Source organism: Polyodon spathula, unplaced genomic scaffold (genome assembly GCF_017654505.1).
Source record: "Polyodon spathula isolate WHYD16114869_AA unplaced genomic scaffold, ASM1765450v1 scaffolds_3806, whole genome shotgun sequence".
NCBI classification, from domain to species: Eukaryota; Metazoa; Chordata; class Actinopteri; order Acipenseriformes; family Polyodontidae; genus Polyodon; species Polyodon spathula.
The window spans coordinates 657-18,578 of NW_024475264.1; the positions used below are offsets into that span (position 1 = coordinate 657).

The 17,922-nt window shown below is 44.1% G+C and overlaps 1 protein-coding gene across 1 annotated transcript; it reads right to left on the minus strand.

Moving 5' to 3' along the window:
* Positions 1 to 549: 549 nt before the first annotated feature.
* On the minus strand, positions 550 to 15,151 carry LOC121312285 (collectin-12-like; the record flags this gene model as incomplete). Its single annotated transcript, XM_041244206.1, has 4 exons — positions 550 to 705; positions 1,006 to 1,115; positions 14,076 to 14,212; positions 14,675 to 15,151. Coding segments are annotated over 4 exons (880 nt in total), but the record flags the coding sequence as incomplete, so codon positions are not given.
* Between the last annotated feature and the right edge of the window lie 2,771 nt (positions 15,152 to 17,922).

A 17,922-nucleotide genomic window follows, 5' to 3' on the forward strand; every position in this document is an offset into this window, starting at 1 on the left:
TTATACACACACACACACACATTGATAATCTGTCTAGATCTAAACACACACATAGATAGATAGACAGATAGATAGATAGATAGATAGATAGATAGAGGCTTAGATTCACTTCGATAAGATAGATAGTTAGTAGATATGTGCCCACCATCGAATTCAAAGTGAAAATATTGGGCAAGCAATGATCACTACATGGTGCTGGCTTGTATTTCTATAAAGACTCTTTGGCTGATCTACTTCACAATAATCATGTCCTTGGGAAGCAACTAGAAATAAAGAGCAGAGCCTGGGGTAGGCCAGGGTAAACAGCACTATTGACTAATTGCTTTAAGATAAAGGCAAGGGGGAGGTAAGTAATGTATGGATACTTACTCTTTTAATATGTAAACAGCAGGCTATAAATTAGACCCACTATCTGCATTTAGTTCCTCTATTGTATTTCAATTGTGAATATTTTTAAATAACATGTGTTAACGGGGTCTCAAATCACTAAAGTCTTGATTTAATTAAAAGTATGCAACAACAAAACAAAATGTATTCCTGGAATGTAACTTCAGTTTACCTATGTCATTTTCTTTTTCACAGACGACCCTGTTGATGTCATCACAGTAGAAGTCATTCCAGAGGCCTGCGTGGATCATCCCAGCACAATCCTCTCCAGGCCCATGGCCATGCTGCCAGTTATCAGGTTGACCCTCTTTCCAGTTCCTTAAACAACAAAGAAGTCAAATTCAGTCACAATGAGTAAGACAAAAGATCTTACTTAGTGTATGGCTTGTAGTTGCATACATTCCAATATCCAATAATTTCTCAAAAGATGGGCCATTTTGGACAATAGCCTTTCCTGAAAATGATCACCCAAAGACCTCTAAAGGAATGGAGGCAGTGAATGTTGAGGAGTTCATAGGTAAACTAGGTCACCATGACCTAGATTCTGATCTCAAGGACATATTTCATGTTTGCAGTCTTTGCACTGAAAAAACAATGTAACATTTATGAAACACTCACGTGAATGCAGGAAAGGTTCCATCCACCCATTTCCACACATTCTCCTCCTCTTTGTCTGTCAGACCCAACCAGAAATGACCCTTGTCAGCAATTTGTTTTTTTAACCATTGCTGAAAGAAAAAAAACCCAGCAAATACATACATTTATTGCATTATGCAATCATAATAATAATGTTTTTTTTTTTTCTCGTTTCAGTCCACAGTATATGAAATACGATGATGTATTCTGTCTGTCTGTCAGTCAGCCACTATCTTCCTGGATCAAGGCCCTAGTCCCAGGACAGTGGCTGGTTAGTGTCAGGACCTGCCGGTAAGCCTTGACAGTCCAGTTTACAATATGTTAATATATTAATTACTGCATCAGCCAGAGGCACTGGAACAATTTTTATAGTGGGGGTGCTGAAAGCCATTGAACTAAACTATAACCCCTAAATATGATGGAAGCCATGCAAAGCCAAGGGGTTGCTACAGCACCCCCAGCACCCCTAGTTCCAGCACCCTTGTACCCCGGGTCCTGGTGTAGGGTTAGCTGGTTCAACTAACACTTTAAAACAGGGTTGGATCAAAGACTAGGAGTGGAAGAGTCAACTTTGGGCACTCCTGGCCTAGAGATTCAGTACTGCTAGCCAACCATAAATTAAATGCCAGTCTCTCCAAATATATACATATATTAGACTTATACTCAACCTCGTGTGACTCGGACTCGGACTCAAACATTTGGACTCTGTGACTCGGAGATATTAATGACAAGTCTTTTTTTTTTTTAATTTTCTATTATACAAATAATATTACAGTTACTAGGAAACCTGTGCATTATCCAATCAATGGCTAGCATTGTTATCTGCTCAAATCCAACTGGTAAACACACCCCCACACAAACCCAGCTTTTTTCCTCTTTAGCATTACATTCTTGCATGGTTTCAGCATGGTAAACAAGTAATTACTTATCTCTTTACTACTTTAAACCGTGTTCTAAGTTTTTTAAGCACTGTAGAAATACATTTCTAAAACTGCATTCTTGAAAAATGCATAATGTAATTGAGTTTACTGAAAATAAAAATGAATGAAAAAAGAATAATCATATAAGTTATAATTATACTTTTAGAGCTTCTTAATTCATATCAGTAGCTGTGTGATTAAGTATTCTTGTTTTGTTTCTAATCTCCACTCGTTCCCAGCACACACCATCACTGTTTGCAAGCAACGTCAATGAATTCACCTGGCAAATTCAGTCGAAAATTGCCTACCGTCAAACAGGCAGATATATCAGACTGATATGACAGAAGGACTGATTGATAGCAAAAAAAAACCCAAAACAAACAAAACTAAAAATAACAGAGTAACTTAATACCGCTTAATTTACCAAAATAAAAATTATTTATTAAGGATGTTGGAAAAACACTTAACAATACGCTGTGCAGCATCAACCTAGAAATCCGTCAGTGTGAACTTCATGTTTTTGTTCCATTATGATCCTACACAAAGGGGAAATACCAGAGGCTGGTTAACAGCGTTTACTTACTCGCTGAACACCGAGTCTCTTATTAATGAATTGCACTTCCCTTAGTCTGGGTGATGTGCTTTTCATTTCCCCCTCTCACGTGACACTGGCACATCAACAATGCCGTTCATCCCATCTGTTTAATGGGCTGAAGCCAGGCTGTGCTCGCTCAGAAATGCGAGCGTCCAAATCCGAGGGCTTAGGTCGGCCAGGGTGGGTTTAGGGTCGGCCATGGTGTCCTCTGATCACCGCACACCAGCGACCCCTGTAGTCTGGCCGGGCGCCTGCAGGCTTGCCTGTAAGCTGCCCAGGAGCTGTGTTGTCCTCCAACACTGTAGCTCCTGGGTGGCTGCATGGTGAATCTGCAGTGTGTAAAGAAGCGGTCGGCTGACGGCACACGCTTCGGAGGACAGCGTGTGTTCATCTTCGCCGCTCCCGAGTCAGCGCAGAGGTGGTAGCGGTGAGCTGTGCCTAAATAATAATTGGGCATTTCAAATTGGGAGAAAATAACAAAAGTAATTTGTTATTGACAACGACTAAATTTAAATTAAAAAAAAAAAAATACATAAAAAAATGTCTGGATGGAGCGCAGCCGGTTAACGAACATGGTGATCAGGTGACCAGATGATCAGCACGCACGGGCCAAGACAACAAAGGCTATAAATACAAGCAGCACGACTTCGGCGCTTTGCGGTCTTGCAATTATCTTTGTCCAACTTTAAATTCATGTTATTTGTCTTATTTGTTCAACTTCGTTTTTTACACAGTTTTAATCTGCTTTTATTTTACCTGGTGTGTCGCAGTGCTTTAACTTAAGCTCAGTAATATCTTGCTGTGTTCAGCAATTTTTCTTTTTTCCTTTTTTTTTTATTTAAGACCACTACTTCTTGCTAGGGGTAATCTGTTAAATATACTGTACAGTCAGTGTCGTAACCAGAGCTGATATTCTACCGAGGTTAAACTTAGGTTTCAAGCTACAGCTGGCAGTATTTATATGACTGCTTGGTATTTACTATTAAACCCCCAAATCTATGTTACAAGAAATGGTGGCTCGTCACTATAGGCAGGTAGGCATGGCCTTACCATTAATTTGTCCAGTTATTTTCTTTCCATAAACAAATACAATGAAACTGCTCTGAATTAATATCATCTTTCAAAATGTCTGACCTCCACAGCTCCACTAGCGCTATTCACTGCCCTGGACTGGGGGCTATCAGTGGCTAGGCTGAGAGCGTTGCAATTCCCTTGAGATTTCACGCAAGCGCAGTGTATCTAGTAAGGCACCAGGAGGGGTCAGCCTTACCCACGCAAGCAACTATAATGGGCTCCAATGGGACGGTTTCCATGACAACTCTTGGCTTGGTAAGGCACTGACGGAGAGGTGCCTTACGAGGAAGCTGGCTAGCTTGAGAACGAGCAGAGCAGAGGTTGTAAGGCAGTGTTCTGTTTTGTGCATGTGTTTTGTTGTTTGTATCATTGAGTAGCTAATAAATTTAATAAAATAATTTTTTAAAAAAATTCACTATTATGTGTGCAGGCTTCAGTTCATTTTGTTAGGTGACTGGCTGGCTTAGCTAGTTAAACAGAGTTAATCAGGGCTGCTCACGACAGCTAGCTAGTAGCTAGCTAGCTACATAATTGTGATTCGTGATACTGCCATATTTCTCACGTTTGTACTGTAGCCTACTATGTGAGCGTGTCTATATCTGGCACAGAAATTGTGTGTGAGTTGCACGTACACGCTCATGTACACAATAAACAGTGACGAACACACATGCATCACACAATCATGCACACACGTATCAAAAAGATAGTAAAAAAACAACTGTCATGATAGCGGCGATTCAAAGTGACACTGACCTGATAGCTAGCTTGAAAACGATCCCCTTCTCAAGACAATCTGACGAGGACAGACGTGAAATAACTAGGAGTGGACGACCTACCCCTGTGCTGCGTGGTCTGATGAAGGACGGGAATAAGAGTAGGAGATTTAGGGCAGTGTGGTATGAAATCCACAAGTGGCTAGTCGGCAGCGTGGTTACCAATAAATTGTATTGCTGGCCTTGTCTGCTCCTGAGCACCAAGCGTACTGTGTGGTCTTGTGAGAGATATTCCAACTGGAAAAACTTGTCCCAAAACAGCACCACCATCCAGAGTTCATCCAGTGAACATGTACAAAATGAACTGGCATTAAAACGACTGGAAAATGAGTCTGTGGGGATTGACAGGCTCCTGGACGAGCAGAGGCGACTGGCTGTCACGGAGCACAATGAAAAGTAAGGAGGTGCTTAAAAGGTTGATAGACATCACAATGGTGCTCTCAAAGCAGGAGCAGGCCTTCTGTGGACATGATAAAAGCGAGAACAAGGGCAAATACCATTAACTATTTGGGTATTTTTTTAAGCGAGAGTCAGAATTAAAATCACACTAGCAAAAAAATGCTGCGGTCTTCTCTGGGCTCTCAAAAACAATTCAAAATGATCTGATTGAATGTGTGGCTGAGGAGCTGGCTTCATTCATTGACTCAGAGATTATGAAGTCAACTTTCTTTGCGTGCAAGCTGGATGAGGCAACAGACATAATGCAGCCCAGTCAGCTCTCCATGGTTCTGTGCTACGTTGCTGGCCAAGGATGGGTTCAAGAGCGCTTCACAGGTTTCAAAAACGTGAGCGCTGGGCTCGATGCAGCTTCACTGAAGGTAATGGTAGACAGGGAGTTAGAAAGATACCAGTACAAGGACAAATTGGTCTCCCAGTCATATGATGGAGCAGCATTGATGGCTAGCGAGCTGAGAGGGTTGCAGGCCCTGGTCAAGAAGGACACACCACAGACTGTTTGTGCACTGCTTTGTGCACAGGCTCAATCTAGTGCTGCAACAGGGAGCGTAGTGCATCAAAGAGACTCACACATTTTTTGCCACTCTAGAGGGGCACTCTGCATTTTTCAGCCGGTCCAGCAAGCGCACTCACTTGATGGATGAAATCCTTAAAAGGAGGATTCCCACTCTGTGCACCACCAGGTGGTCTTCTCGCAGCCAGGTGGTGAGAGTCATCCTGGAAGAGAGAGAGAAGTTGTGTGATGTGTTCCAAGAGATTGCTGAGGGTGACGGATGGGACAGTGACTCCAGGAGGAAGGCAGAGGGTTACCTGGCTAAGATGAAGAACCAGCGGTTTTTGTTTTTGGCACTGACCTACAGCAGCATCTTTGGCACAACTGACCATCTGTTCGAGGTTTTCCAGAAGAAATCCAAGTATTGCACTGAGCAGGTCAAACTCACCACAACTAGGCTGTCCCATATGTGCAACGAAGTAGAGTTCTCCAAGATAAGCACATGCAGCAGCTTCCCTCAGCTCCACTAGTCCTACATCAACAACAAGGGCCACCACCGACTCCAGCAGCTTCCAGAGGGTATACAACGAAGTCCTGGAAAATGTGACTCTCCAACTTGAAGGAGCTGCAATTCCTGCAGCTCACAGACACCTCGCGTTACCTGTCGTACAGTGAGTGCTTCCCCGAGGAGCAGCTCCACTCTTTCACAAAGTCCTATGGCCGGTACTTCGACTTGCATTGCCTACAGAATGAGCTGAACGTCATTGTGGCAGGCTGGCGAGTGGATAGAGGCCCAGAGACCCAGAGACATACTGCAGTTCAAAAAAAATTAACTATTTTATTATAAATAAACAAAAATAAAGTGCACAAGGGCAAAATAACAGATACTCAAACACAAATAAAGCAAAAACAAAACTCACAAAAATAAAGTTTCCAGGCTGGGCAATGCCTTCACTGGATTTAGAAAATTCAAAAACCACAAAACAAACACCAACCTGCTTCCTCAGCTCCCTCTCTCCAAATGAGAAGCAGAGGCCTCCTTTTATATCAGGTGGCTGGGCGCTGATTGATCGTTAATCAACCTAATCAACTAATCAACCCCAGCCACCTGAACATAATAAACCCAGGCAGGTAGGGGAAGTTAACCCCATCCCTGCCAATTTAAAGGGCAGAGCTTTGCTCTGCCACACACCTCCCCCCATGTACAACGTACACCGGCTGCAATCGGTCAACTCCCCCCTTCCCCCCCACCCTCCCCACCCCCCTCCCCCCAAGAGTCCAATTATGTCCCTTGGGTGGGCTGTTTTGGTGGGTGGTGGTGGGCGGGGTTGATGTCGGAGCCCCCAAGCCTTCTTTGGTTGAGGGGGCCCCGAATCTCCAAGGTAGCACGGCGACGGCGGCCCGGCTCCCTCTGGTGGCGGAGAGGCGGCGACGGCGGCCCGGCTCCCTCTGGTGGCGGAGGCGGCGACGGCGGCCCGGCTCCCTCTGGTGGCGGAGGCGGCGACGGCGGCCCGGCTCCCTCTGGTGGCGGAGGCGGCGACGGCGGCCCGGCTCCCTCTGGTGGCGGAGGCGGCGACGGCGGCCCGGCTCCCTCTGGTGGCGGAGGCGGCGACCGGCGGCCCGGCTCCCTCTGGTGGGAGGCGGGGTGGCGGCCCGGCTCCCTCTGGTGGCGGAGGCGGCGGCGGCGGCCCGGCTCCCTCTGGTGGCGGAGGCGGCGGCCCGGCTCCCTCTGGTGGCGGAGGCGGCGACTGCGGCCCGGCTCCCTCTGGTGGCGGAGGCGGCGTCGGCGGCCCGGCTCCCTCTGGTGGCGGAGGCGGCGACTGCGGCCCGGCTCCCTCTGGTGGCGGAGGCGGCGACTGCGGCCCGGCTCCCTCTGGTGGCGGCGGAGAGCGGCGGCCCGGCTCCTCTCGTGGCGGAGGCGGAGGCTCGCTGACGCTGAGCCGACGGCGGTCCGGCTCCTCCCCTCTCTGAGGCGGTCCCCCTGCTCCTCCCTCTCGGGCTCTGAGAGCGGCGGCGGTGGCTCCTCCCTCTCGGGCTCTGAGAGCGGCTGGCTGGGAGCGACGGCTGCTCCTCATCCCTCTCTGGCTCTGGGAGCGACGGCTGATCCTCATCCCTCTCGGGCTCTGAGAGCGACGGCGGCTCCTCACTCCCTCTCGGGCTCTGGGAGCGACGGCGGCTCCTCCTCCCTCTCTGGCTCTGGGAGCGACCGGCGGCTCTCCTCACCCCTCTCTGGCTCTGGGAGCGGCGGCAGGCTCCTCATCCCTCTCTGGCTCTGGGAGCGACGGCGGATCCTCCTCCCTCTCTGGCTCTGGGAGCGACGGCAGGTCCTCACCCCTCTCTGGCTCTGGGAGTGACGGCAGGCTCCTCCTCCCTCTCTGGCTCTGGGAGCGACGGCAGATCCTCCTCCCTCTCTGGCTCTGGGAGCGACGGCAGATCCTCCTCCCTCTCTGGCTCTGGGAGCGACGGCAGATCCTCCTCCCTCTCTGGCTCTGGGAGCGACGGCAGCTCCTCACCCCTCTCTGGCTCTGGGAGCGACGGCGGCTCCCCACCCCTCTCTGGCTCTGGGAGCGACAGCAGCTCCTCCTCCCTCTCTGGCTCTGGGAGCGACGGCAGATCCTCCTCCCTCTCTGGCTCTGGGAGCGACGGCAGCTCCTCACCCCTCTCTGGCTCTGGGAGCGACGGCAGCTCCTCACCCCTCTCTGGCTCTGGGAGCGACGGCAGATCCTCCTCCCTCTCTGGCTCTGGGAGCGACGGCAGCTCCTCCCCCCTCTCTGGCTCTGGGAGCGACGGCAGCTCCTCCCTCCCTCTCTGGCTCTGGGAGCGACGGAGGCTCCTCCTCCCTCTCTGGCTCTGGGAGCGACGGCAGCTCCTCCACCCCTCTCTGGCTCTGGGAGCGACGGCAGATCCTCCTCCCTCTCTGGCTCTGGGAGCGACGGCAGATCCTCCTCCCTCTCTGGCTCTGGGAGCGACGGCAGCTCCTCACCCCTCTCTGGCTCTGGGAGCGACGGCAGCTCCTCACTCCTCTCTGGCTCTGGGAGTGACGGAGGCTCCTCCTCCCTCTCTGGCTCTGGGAGCGACGGCAGATCCTCACCCCTCTCTGGCTCTGGGAGCGACGGCAGCTCCTCACCCCTCTCTGGCTCTGGGACGACGGCAGATCCTCCTCCCTCTCTGGCTCTGGGAGCGACGGCAGATCCCCTCACCCCTCTCTGGCTCTGGGGAAGGCGTCTCACCCCTCTCTGGCTCTCGGGAAGGCGGCTCACCCCTCTTTATTGGAGTGACCGGGGCATCTCCCATGTCTACCGCCAGGTAATTAACCACCATGAGGGCAACCTCTGGGAAGGAGGCCGGGTGGTGCTGTTCCTCCCACTGTTCCCACCTCTCCCCATCTCGACGCCACAGCGTGTTGATAACTATGGGGAGATCGTGGACGAGGTCTGCCTCAGGGTGCATCAACCAGTCCCAGATCTCCTGGGACGGTGGTGAAGGTGGTGGTGCTGGAGGTAGTGGGGTGGCCCCTGATGCCCGGGGTGAACACTGCACCTCCTCCTGGGCCTGGTTGTAGGGGCATCCTGCCCAGTTGTGGCCGTCCTCCTCACACCGGCCACACCAGTTTGCCGGTGGCACATCTGGGCAGGACCGCCAACGATGGTCCTCCTTCCCACACCAGGAACACCAGGGGAAGAGGCTGGCCGGGTCCTCCAGCGGTGGCTGCAGCAGCTTACATTTCTTCAGCTGCTGCTTGTCCTGCCTTTTCCACTGTCTGCTCTTCTTTCCCATTTTTTTTTTTTTTTCAAAAAAAAAAAAAAAATACTGCTCTGAGCCTCTAGGTGGCGCTGTCCCACTTCTGACACCAAATGTGACAGGCTGGCGAGTGGATAGAGGCCCAGAGACAGACTGCAGTTAAAAAAAAAATAACTATTTTATTATAAATAAACAAAAAATAAAGTGCACAAGGGCAAAATAACAGATACTCAAACACAAATAAAGCAAAAACAAAACTCACAAAAATAAAGTTTCCAGGCTGGGCAATGCCTTCACTGGATTTAGAAAATCAAAAAAAAACCACCAAACAAAACACCAACCTGCTTCCTCAGCTCCCTCTCTCCAAATGAGAAGCAGAGGCCTCCTTTTATATCAGGTGGCTGGGCGCTGATTGATCGTTAATCAACCTAATCAACTAATCAACCCCAGCAACCTGAACATAATAAACCCAGGCAGGTAGGGGAATTTAACCCCATCCCTGCCAATTTAAAGGGCAGAGCTTTGCTCTGCCACAGTCATGTTTCCACAATACCCAGTTCCAGGACTGCTCAGTGGGAGACGTCATGCGCCTTATGAATGAGATCGGGGTGCGTGAAGTTTTAAGAGAGGCATACCACTTATTCAGCCTGGTGGCCATCATCCCCGCAAGCACAGCTAGTGTGGAGCACAGCTTCTCCTGTCTAAAGCGCATCAAAACGTACCTGAGAAGTGCTATGGGGCCTACCCGTCTCTCAGCCCTCTCCCTTATCTCTATTGACAGAGAGCTCCTCGTTAAACTCAAGCGAAGTCCATAATGGTATTCAGAGATTTGACACTAAAAAACAAAGAATGATTGAGCTCCAATTTAAATAATCTGTGCCTGATGAGGACTGGAAGCGAGCAGCAGTGGAGTTACAGTGCTAACGATCCCCCGTGGACTGTTATTTCTTCAATTTGTTTAAGCCGTTATAGCCCTAGGCTACACTTTAGTGTCTACACTAAAGTCTGACTGAGAATTAGACCGAGCACACCAAATAAACAGAATCTGTCAATAAATATCGTTGTGTGCTGACATTTGTAAGGATAACTGCTGATACAGATGTGTTTCATATCCTCATATTTTGAATGAAATATGAGTGTGAATTTTGAATGAAAAATGCTCTCTCCATCTAAACATATTTGCTGGCATAACAAATGCACAAAAATGCGCACTCATGCATGCGCATTTTTGTACGCATGCTCACTCTGTTCCAAGTGCCATATCAATGAAAAAAGTCACCAGCCGCCACTGGTTACAAGGCAAACCAACAGAGAAGTTTCACCAACAGAGAAGTTTCACTTCAACACTGAAGTTTCCCCACCCCCTCACCTGCATTTTGGCCATCAGATGCCAGTGGGAAATATATGAACATAATGTTTTTGTATAAAAAAGAAAAGATAAAAAAATATATGATCTGAAATCAAATGAACTGAAGCTCAACTTATTAAATACATCGTTGTATTACATAAAGTGAAACCAGTGGGTTGTTTGCGAAAAACGGGAAGTTTAATAAAATTTAATGACTCAATTTCTGTTATGATAATATATATATAGATATAGAATATATAAAATAGATATAGTTCCGTTGCAATGTCTAATCAGCTAATGGCTATATATATAGTTCTGCGTTAGTCTAAATCAGATTTTACAGCAGATTTTTCCCGAATTGAAGTCAAAGTAGGCCTGAATTGTAGTTTTTTTGCTTGTGTAGAGTTATTTTCAGGTACGTGTTAAAAAGTGGTACTCAGCGCACTGTGCTTGCTCGTGCCTAAACAACTTCAGCTAAGAAAGCAGGGAAGTGCCTATTCAAATATGGCACGTTGTTCTGTTTTTGGTAATTTACTTTAATTGAATTTATCATATTTTCCAGTCTTTTATGCAGTTTTTAATGTATTTTTCCATCATTAAGAAAATAGTATAGTATCATATGCAATACACTGGGTCTGGCACTTTTTTTTTTTTTTTTTTTTACTTGTGCAACTTTGCTTGTCACCTGAATTTTTTTCTTCTTAGAGAAAAAAAAACTCTGTAATGAACCAACAACGTCGCAAATTGGCAAACGAAATAGGAAGATGTATCCCTCGTTAGACAATATGACACACACAATAACCTCATATCGCAGATTGGGAATTGCAACAAGTAACCAAAAATAAATGGAACATTGCACGACCTTTCTGGCCATTACATGAGTCAAGCTGTAGTTACGCCTACCACAGTTCTGACGGAGGGGCGTATCACTTTGCTAAACTTGGTCTACAACCGGTACAGTACCTATAGTTCGGACATCAGCGTATGGTGTAAACTGCGCATAGATGAAAGACTTGTATGTGGCCAGTATCGGTCTAGTACCGAAGGACAGTTTCAACAGTATTCCACTTTCAAAAGAGTGATAGTAAACAGAGACGTTCGAACTAAAAAGTCATGCAAATAGAATAAGTTCGCAGAAAAAAAGCGTAAATGAAAAATATAATTTTTTGTATTTTTAATATTTGTGCCTTTTTCCTGGGGGAAATCAGACAACGTTCATTAGGTAAACTGTTCCCCTACTAATGCCACTAAAGTTGAGTGAAAATTGATTTGAGTTTGTTTCAAGAACTTGGACCTGAGACTCAAAGTCAAGGACTCGTGACTCAGACTCAACACTCGAATGACAGGGACTCGGACTCGAATGACAGTGACCTCGACTCGAATGACTGTAGCCTCGGTTCGATGACACTGAGACTACGGTGTTGTACTGAGACAAATCCGATACCTGAGCCTAGCTTAGTTTACTCGACAAAAACCTCGAATTAATGACCTGCCTAAGCTGGACTTGGACTAGAGCCGAACTTAATACTGGTACTCAGACTGGTACCCTGCTCAGTAGCCTCGAAACTCGAAGATGGATAGTACTCGACCTTGAATGAAGCAGTGACTCAGACATGGAATGACCGTTGACTCGACTGCAAATGATAGTGACTCGAGCCTCGAGCTTACTATCACTGAACGTCGAGCTTACTATCACTGAGACTCAGTGAGCTCACTGAGGTATGTCGTAACCAAAATTAACCGACCAGTTTTTGTATTTGGTCAATATAGGAAGTTTTTTTTTTTTACCAGAGGAGGCTTTGCCTCCGTTGACTAACTCTTGTCTGTCTGAAACACTAGTAGATCGGGTGATTTGAGCACAGGTTTCTAAAGCGCTGCTGTATTGCAGTTGTATCATGAGCAGTTAATGTATGCGTGAGGATTGAAATTGCTTTGTTTTGTATCTCATCAGTGGTAAGAAACATACTATACGTTGTTATTGTTTTATTTTGGTGCTTTTCTTGTGAAGAGGGCACAATGTGAAATGCAGGATAACGCAGTTGATCGGCTGATTAAGACTCCAGTTTGCCACGCTAGATTATACTGAAAAGTTCAAGATAAAATCTGAAGGGAAGCCATAACCAAAAATTGAAATTGCTAATAAGAACAGGTCATTTCATTTGGCAGTAGAGCATTACGTTTGAGATTACATATTTGAAGGGAAAATGAGAAACTTTAATTAAGTACAGGGTAGGGAGTCTTAGCTAAAAAAAAGAAATGACGTTGCTGGTTGTTGCTATGGTAAGACGAGACGCAGTGTGTTTTTTTTTTCACTGTAAGCAAAGTTACCTCACTAATGTAGTAACATCCTTTCAGGTTGTCAAAAATGACATTTACAACTGGAAAATCCTCAGCTAAAAGGCATAAAAATTAAAAATTAACTCTAAAGTTGCAAGTAAGGTCTTGTATTTATTTATTTATTTTTTACTGTAATGTACTGTTGACTATACAAGAGAAACAAAAAATAAAAAAAAAACAATAATTTGTTTTGTTGGAGTGGAAAAATAAAAACTAAATGTTAATAAAAAAAAATTTGTTTTTGTTTTTTTTCCCTGATACAATCAGTTTTTACATTTAACAATACAATTTTTTTTAGCTTCATGGCTCATTTAGCTTCATGGCTCTGACTCATTGGAACTCTCTCCCAGCTTTGGTGCATGATGCTCCCACCATCGCTCGCTTTAAATCAATCCTCAAACCCCCTGTTCTCGCGTTCTCTCTTGCACTCCGTGCTCGTTAAGCCTGATCTCTGCTATTAGCTGCTGCTACTATTTCACATACTGTTACTATCATGTATTCTGCACTTTCCACTGTATTTAACGTATTAGGCATTGTTTTTTGTTTTTTACTGTGTATCATGTATTATCAATTTCTCTGTATTTAAAGTATTATTGATGTTCTTGTTTTTACTGTATCTTGTAAAGTGCTTTGTGATGGGGGTCCACCATGAAAGTGCTATATAAAATAAAGATTAGTCATAGATTTTCAATTTCGAACTAAACTAAGAAATGGCTATTAATTATACTGTTACCGCACACAATCATGAGGTTTCGGTTGTTGGAGTTTGTTTCATTTTTGATCTGCGGACATCTAATGCCAAAACACCCAAAGTGTACGCGGACTTTACACACATTCACGTTAATTAGTTGGACCGTTACATTTATTAAAAACGTTAAAAACTGAAATCAGAAAATAATAAAACGGATTTCATATTGCCCTAACTGTTATTTATGAACCTGTTTTTCGCTGTTCTAATGTGAATGTGTGATGTTAAAGCTCAAAATCATGTTAGAAATCATGTAAAAAATCCCCATTTCTGTAAAATATTCAATATTACTACAAATGTAATCCCCTTACAAGAGATTACTGATGGCCTTAGTTACGATCCCATTCCGAAAAAAAAAAACCAACAAAAAGACAAAAAACTTGGGGGGATGGCCCCACCGGGGTGGGGCGGGGTGGGGCGGGTGGGGCCCAGTGTCGTGGTCTGCAATGGGTATTTGAATTTAAAACATGTCTGGTACTATAGTAGGCATCACAAAGCTCAGTTTGCATTTACTTTCAGTTAGTTCCTGATCATTTAAAAATATTCATTCTACTATTCATCAATTACCTGTTCCCCTTTGTCACTGACAATAACCATAGTTGATGACTTCTCTTCACAAAGTTTTTTGGCTTCATCAAAAATATCCCTTTCTGTTGAGAAGTAGTAGCACTTGTTCCTAAAGCTGATCCACTGTGGAGGACAACCTGGTGAAAATACCAGCAGAAAAGATTTTATTAACAACATTTTCTCCTCATTTTATCATATTCTCCATTGCAACTTTCCTCAAACACCTTCCCTTGTCCATACCCCTGCTGTGAGGGGCAGGGACTGAAGTAGCTATGGCCAGAACTATAAAAAAAACTTTGCACAGTCAAACATATCTGGATTTACAGTATAATGTATTAGATTTACTTATAAATATCAATTGATACACCTTAGCACTGACATTTTGTGTCTAGATATATAATCTTAGTCTAGCAGAGCAGCGGTTTGACAAGTGTCTTTTTCAGTGTTTGTATTTGTTAGCACAAGGTAGCAACTCATGGTGACAACTTAAAATCTACCTTCTGTCACAACTTCTGCTTTTTATAATAGCACCCAGAGTACAGTCACCGGGCCCAACATGAATAATATGTATAAACTGATACTATAAATAAAAGACTTACCATTGGGTTTTGCTGATGCTGAAAGGGCTTCGCTGTGTAGAGCCTCTGGTTTTCCTGGATTTTCTAAGAATGCTGGAGGGCCTGGTGGCCCAGTTGGTCCAGGGGGTCCTATAAGCCCTCTGGGTCCAGCTGGTCCTGGTATTCCCATCTCTCCTCGCACCCCCTGAGGCCCCTGTGGTCCCGGAGGGCCAGCCAATCCAGGATCCCCCGAGATTCCTGGTAGTCCTGGTTCTCCCTTCTGCCCTGGCAAGCCTGATCTTCCAGATGAGCCCCTGGAGCCCTTAGAACCAGGGTTTCCTCTGGAGCCTGTTGAACCCATATTTCCTGGGGGTCCTGATGGCCCAGAAGACCCCTTATCTCCTCTGCTCCCGGGTACTCCTGGCTCTCCCTTATCCCCTCTGTCTCCTTTTAATCCTGTCTGTCCAACAGGACCCTGAGGCCCCTTTTCACCCCTAGGGCCCCTTGGACCTGGAGGGCCTGGAAAAGAAAAATCAAAATAATTAGTGTTCATTACTTTGCCAAGCATTTTTTTTTTTACAGTTGACTACCTTGTCTCTAATGGTCAATTGCAACAAATGTTTAAATTTAGTACCAATTGCAATAAAAAAACACAGAACAAAAGTGAGATAACCACCAGATTTAGTACGGACCTGATTATATTTTCTTTGTCTATGGAAAATGACAGTGAGAGTGTGTGGGGGGCGGGGGGGTGGGGGGCACATTAGCCTGAAACATATTTCAGCACTGAACAGAGTGAGATATATTTCAACTATAACTAGGTTTGCTACTATTTGATTTTAATTTTTGTGCCAAATCGACAATTAATATTGACGTTTATTTTAGAAAGAATTTACTGTTTTTTTTCGATTTCAAGCAGAGAATGTGTGAAATTGACTTTTACGCTTTAAAAAAAAACACTGACTTTTTATGAGACTTTTCACTAAGAAATGTCTCATTTAGCGAAACCCCTTTATCATAGTCAATACGCAACAAAACCATGGTCCCTCCCCTTTCTAGGGCACGCCCCGTCGTGAGTTTAGTTCTACTCCTAGGCGCCTCTACGTAGAGGATCTCTCGTTCCCTCGTCGAGACGGCGGCACGAGACAGGTCGAGGTGGTGTGTTAACCTCGGAGATGTCCCAACCTCCAAGATGCGGGTGTTACATAATAATAAATATACATATGCAGATTTATCTGCATATACTTTCACTTTCGGACTTAAAATTCTAAAGTCTGTTAATTTAGAAATTTCTAAAGTCCTTTAGATTTTTATTTGTATTTTATTTTTTAAATCAAGTGTTCATTTGAATGCAAGCTATGCTTTTAAGTATTAACTAGTATGTACTGCAGTGTTTTTAGTTATTGGATCTTCTGATGTCTGATTTTGAAAAATAACAATGTTGATTCATTGCTTGCCAATAAATATATATCTGATAATCAATTAATAAATCAGATTGCCAGTTGCACCACTAGAACATAACACCACTAGAACATAATAATCTTAAACGTATTTAGGAACTAAAGAAACAAATGAGATACAAATCAGAACTCCTGATGCTAGTGAAAGTAGTACACACTATTCTGTAAGGAAAAGTCTAACACTATGTTGGCTACACCTGCACATACTTAAGAATATGCTGACAAATTTGAGTCAGAATTTAAATTCATGAAGATATCACTGTGAATGCATTTATTTATTTATTTTTAAAGAACATCATGAAGTTATTTTGATACAGTCAAAACGGAAAATAGCAGAAAAAGATCCTGGACAGCGTTTTTTTTTCTGGATTCTAAAATCATCAACAATTTTGTAACATAACAGCAGAACAGAAGTCCAGAATCAATAGATGTGTTCATGAATTTAGGTTTTAAATGGCAGACAGATACAACAATAAATAGCATAACCAGTGAAGTCTGGCATGAAAACATATAGCCTACTGCATAAACTTATTTTATGAAGCTGTTTAAAATATATAATATATTCAGCTTTGTTAATCCGAGACAGGTTTAGATGTAACATGATTACATTTTCTTCTTGTCATCACTACAAGCGGTAATGGAAATTGTTGCAACACATGTAGCCCGCATAAATCTTTCTGTGTCAAGAAAACATCTCAGGTCGTCTCCACGTATCATTTTGTTATTCAAGTAAAAAGGCTACTTTAGCTCAGGACTTTACAGGTTTAAATCATTGCAGATGATTCACAAATAAAAATGGAACGACCTGAACTGATCTTTTAGCAGCTACTTGCCACAAGTTAGAGACTATCATCCAAGCCTCACCATCATTGTGAATGGCTGTCAAATTCCTTCCTTTCAAGCCATTCCAGACATAAGTGTCACACACCAAGATACACGTACAAATATTGAGTCAATGTATAGGCCAGTTCGACAACTCTAACCCACTCCAAACCCAAGTGCTCTGTTGAGGCCAGAGGTGACAGTCAATTTTAACATTGCCCTTGAACATGTGACCAAGGTCTTTCACGAACAGTGATCTGACTTGCAGTCAAACGCAACACCTCCTTCCAGGCTTAACACACTGTGTTTAAATTTGCCCTTACCAAGGCAAATGTTATTTTCATTATTATTTTATGTGTAAACATTTCGAAAAAATCACAATAAGATGGTATGAGGTGCCAAAATTTTGAACTTACAGTTCCAAACTTTTTTTTTTAAATATGTTCATAGAATTTTAGTGTGGAGCAATCAGTGGCAGCAGTCAGTGGTCCACAAGAAATTAATCCATCCCTTCTGGAATGTCACGAGCCAATCAGAGTGCTCCTTCCAACCACGCCGTTACAAGATTAATTGTGATGTTTTCTTTTAAAGTGAGCAGAGCAGAAATGCATTAAACACATAGGTCATGGAGTATACTATTCCATATAACATGGAACTGGAGTACTGTAACTGTATACTCATCTAAATACTCAGTAAAACAGGAGCTATTGTATCATAGTTACATTATAAAAATACCAGGAAAAAATACCTTTATAATACAGTTATTTGTGTGTTTTTATTGTTATTGTAATAAATAAATCAATAAAATTAAAGTTACGGTCTGAGTAAACCACCTATATTTTTTTATTATGACCCCATTTTCTGTGATTAATAAATTAATTTCTAACTGAAACTCCTACTTGTAAATGTAGTCAGAAGTATCAAACTTAAAATAAGTGAACCAAAAAGCTACTATCATAAACAACCAAAAACATAATAACCTTAAACCTATGTGAAAAAAGCCCCACT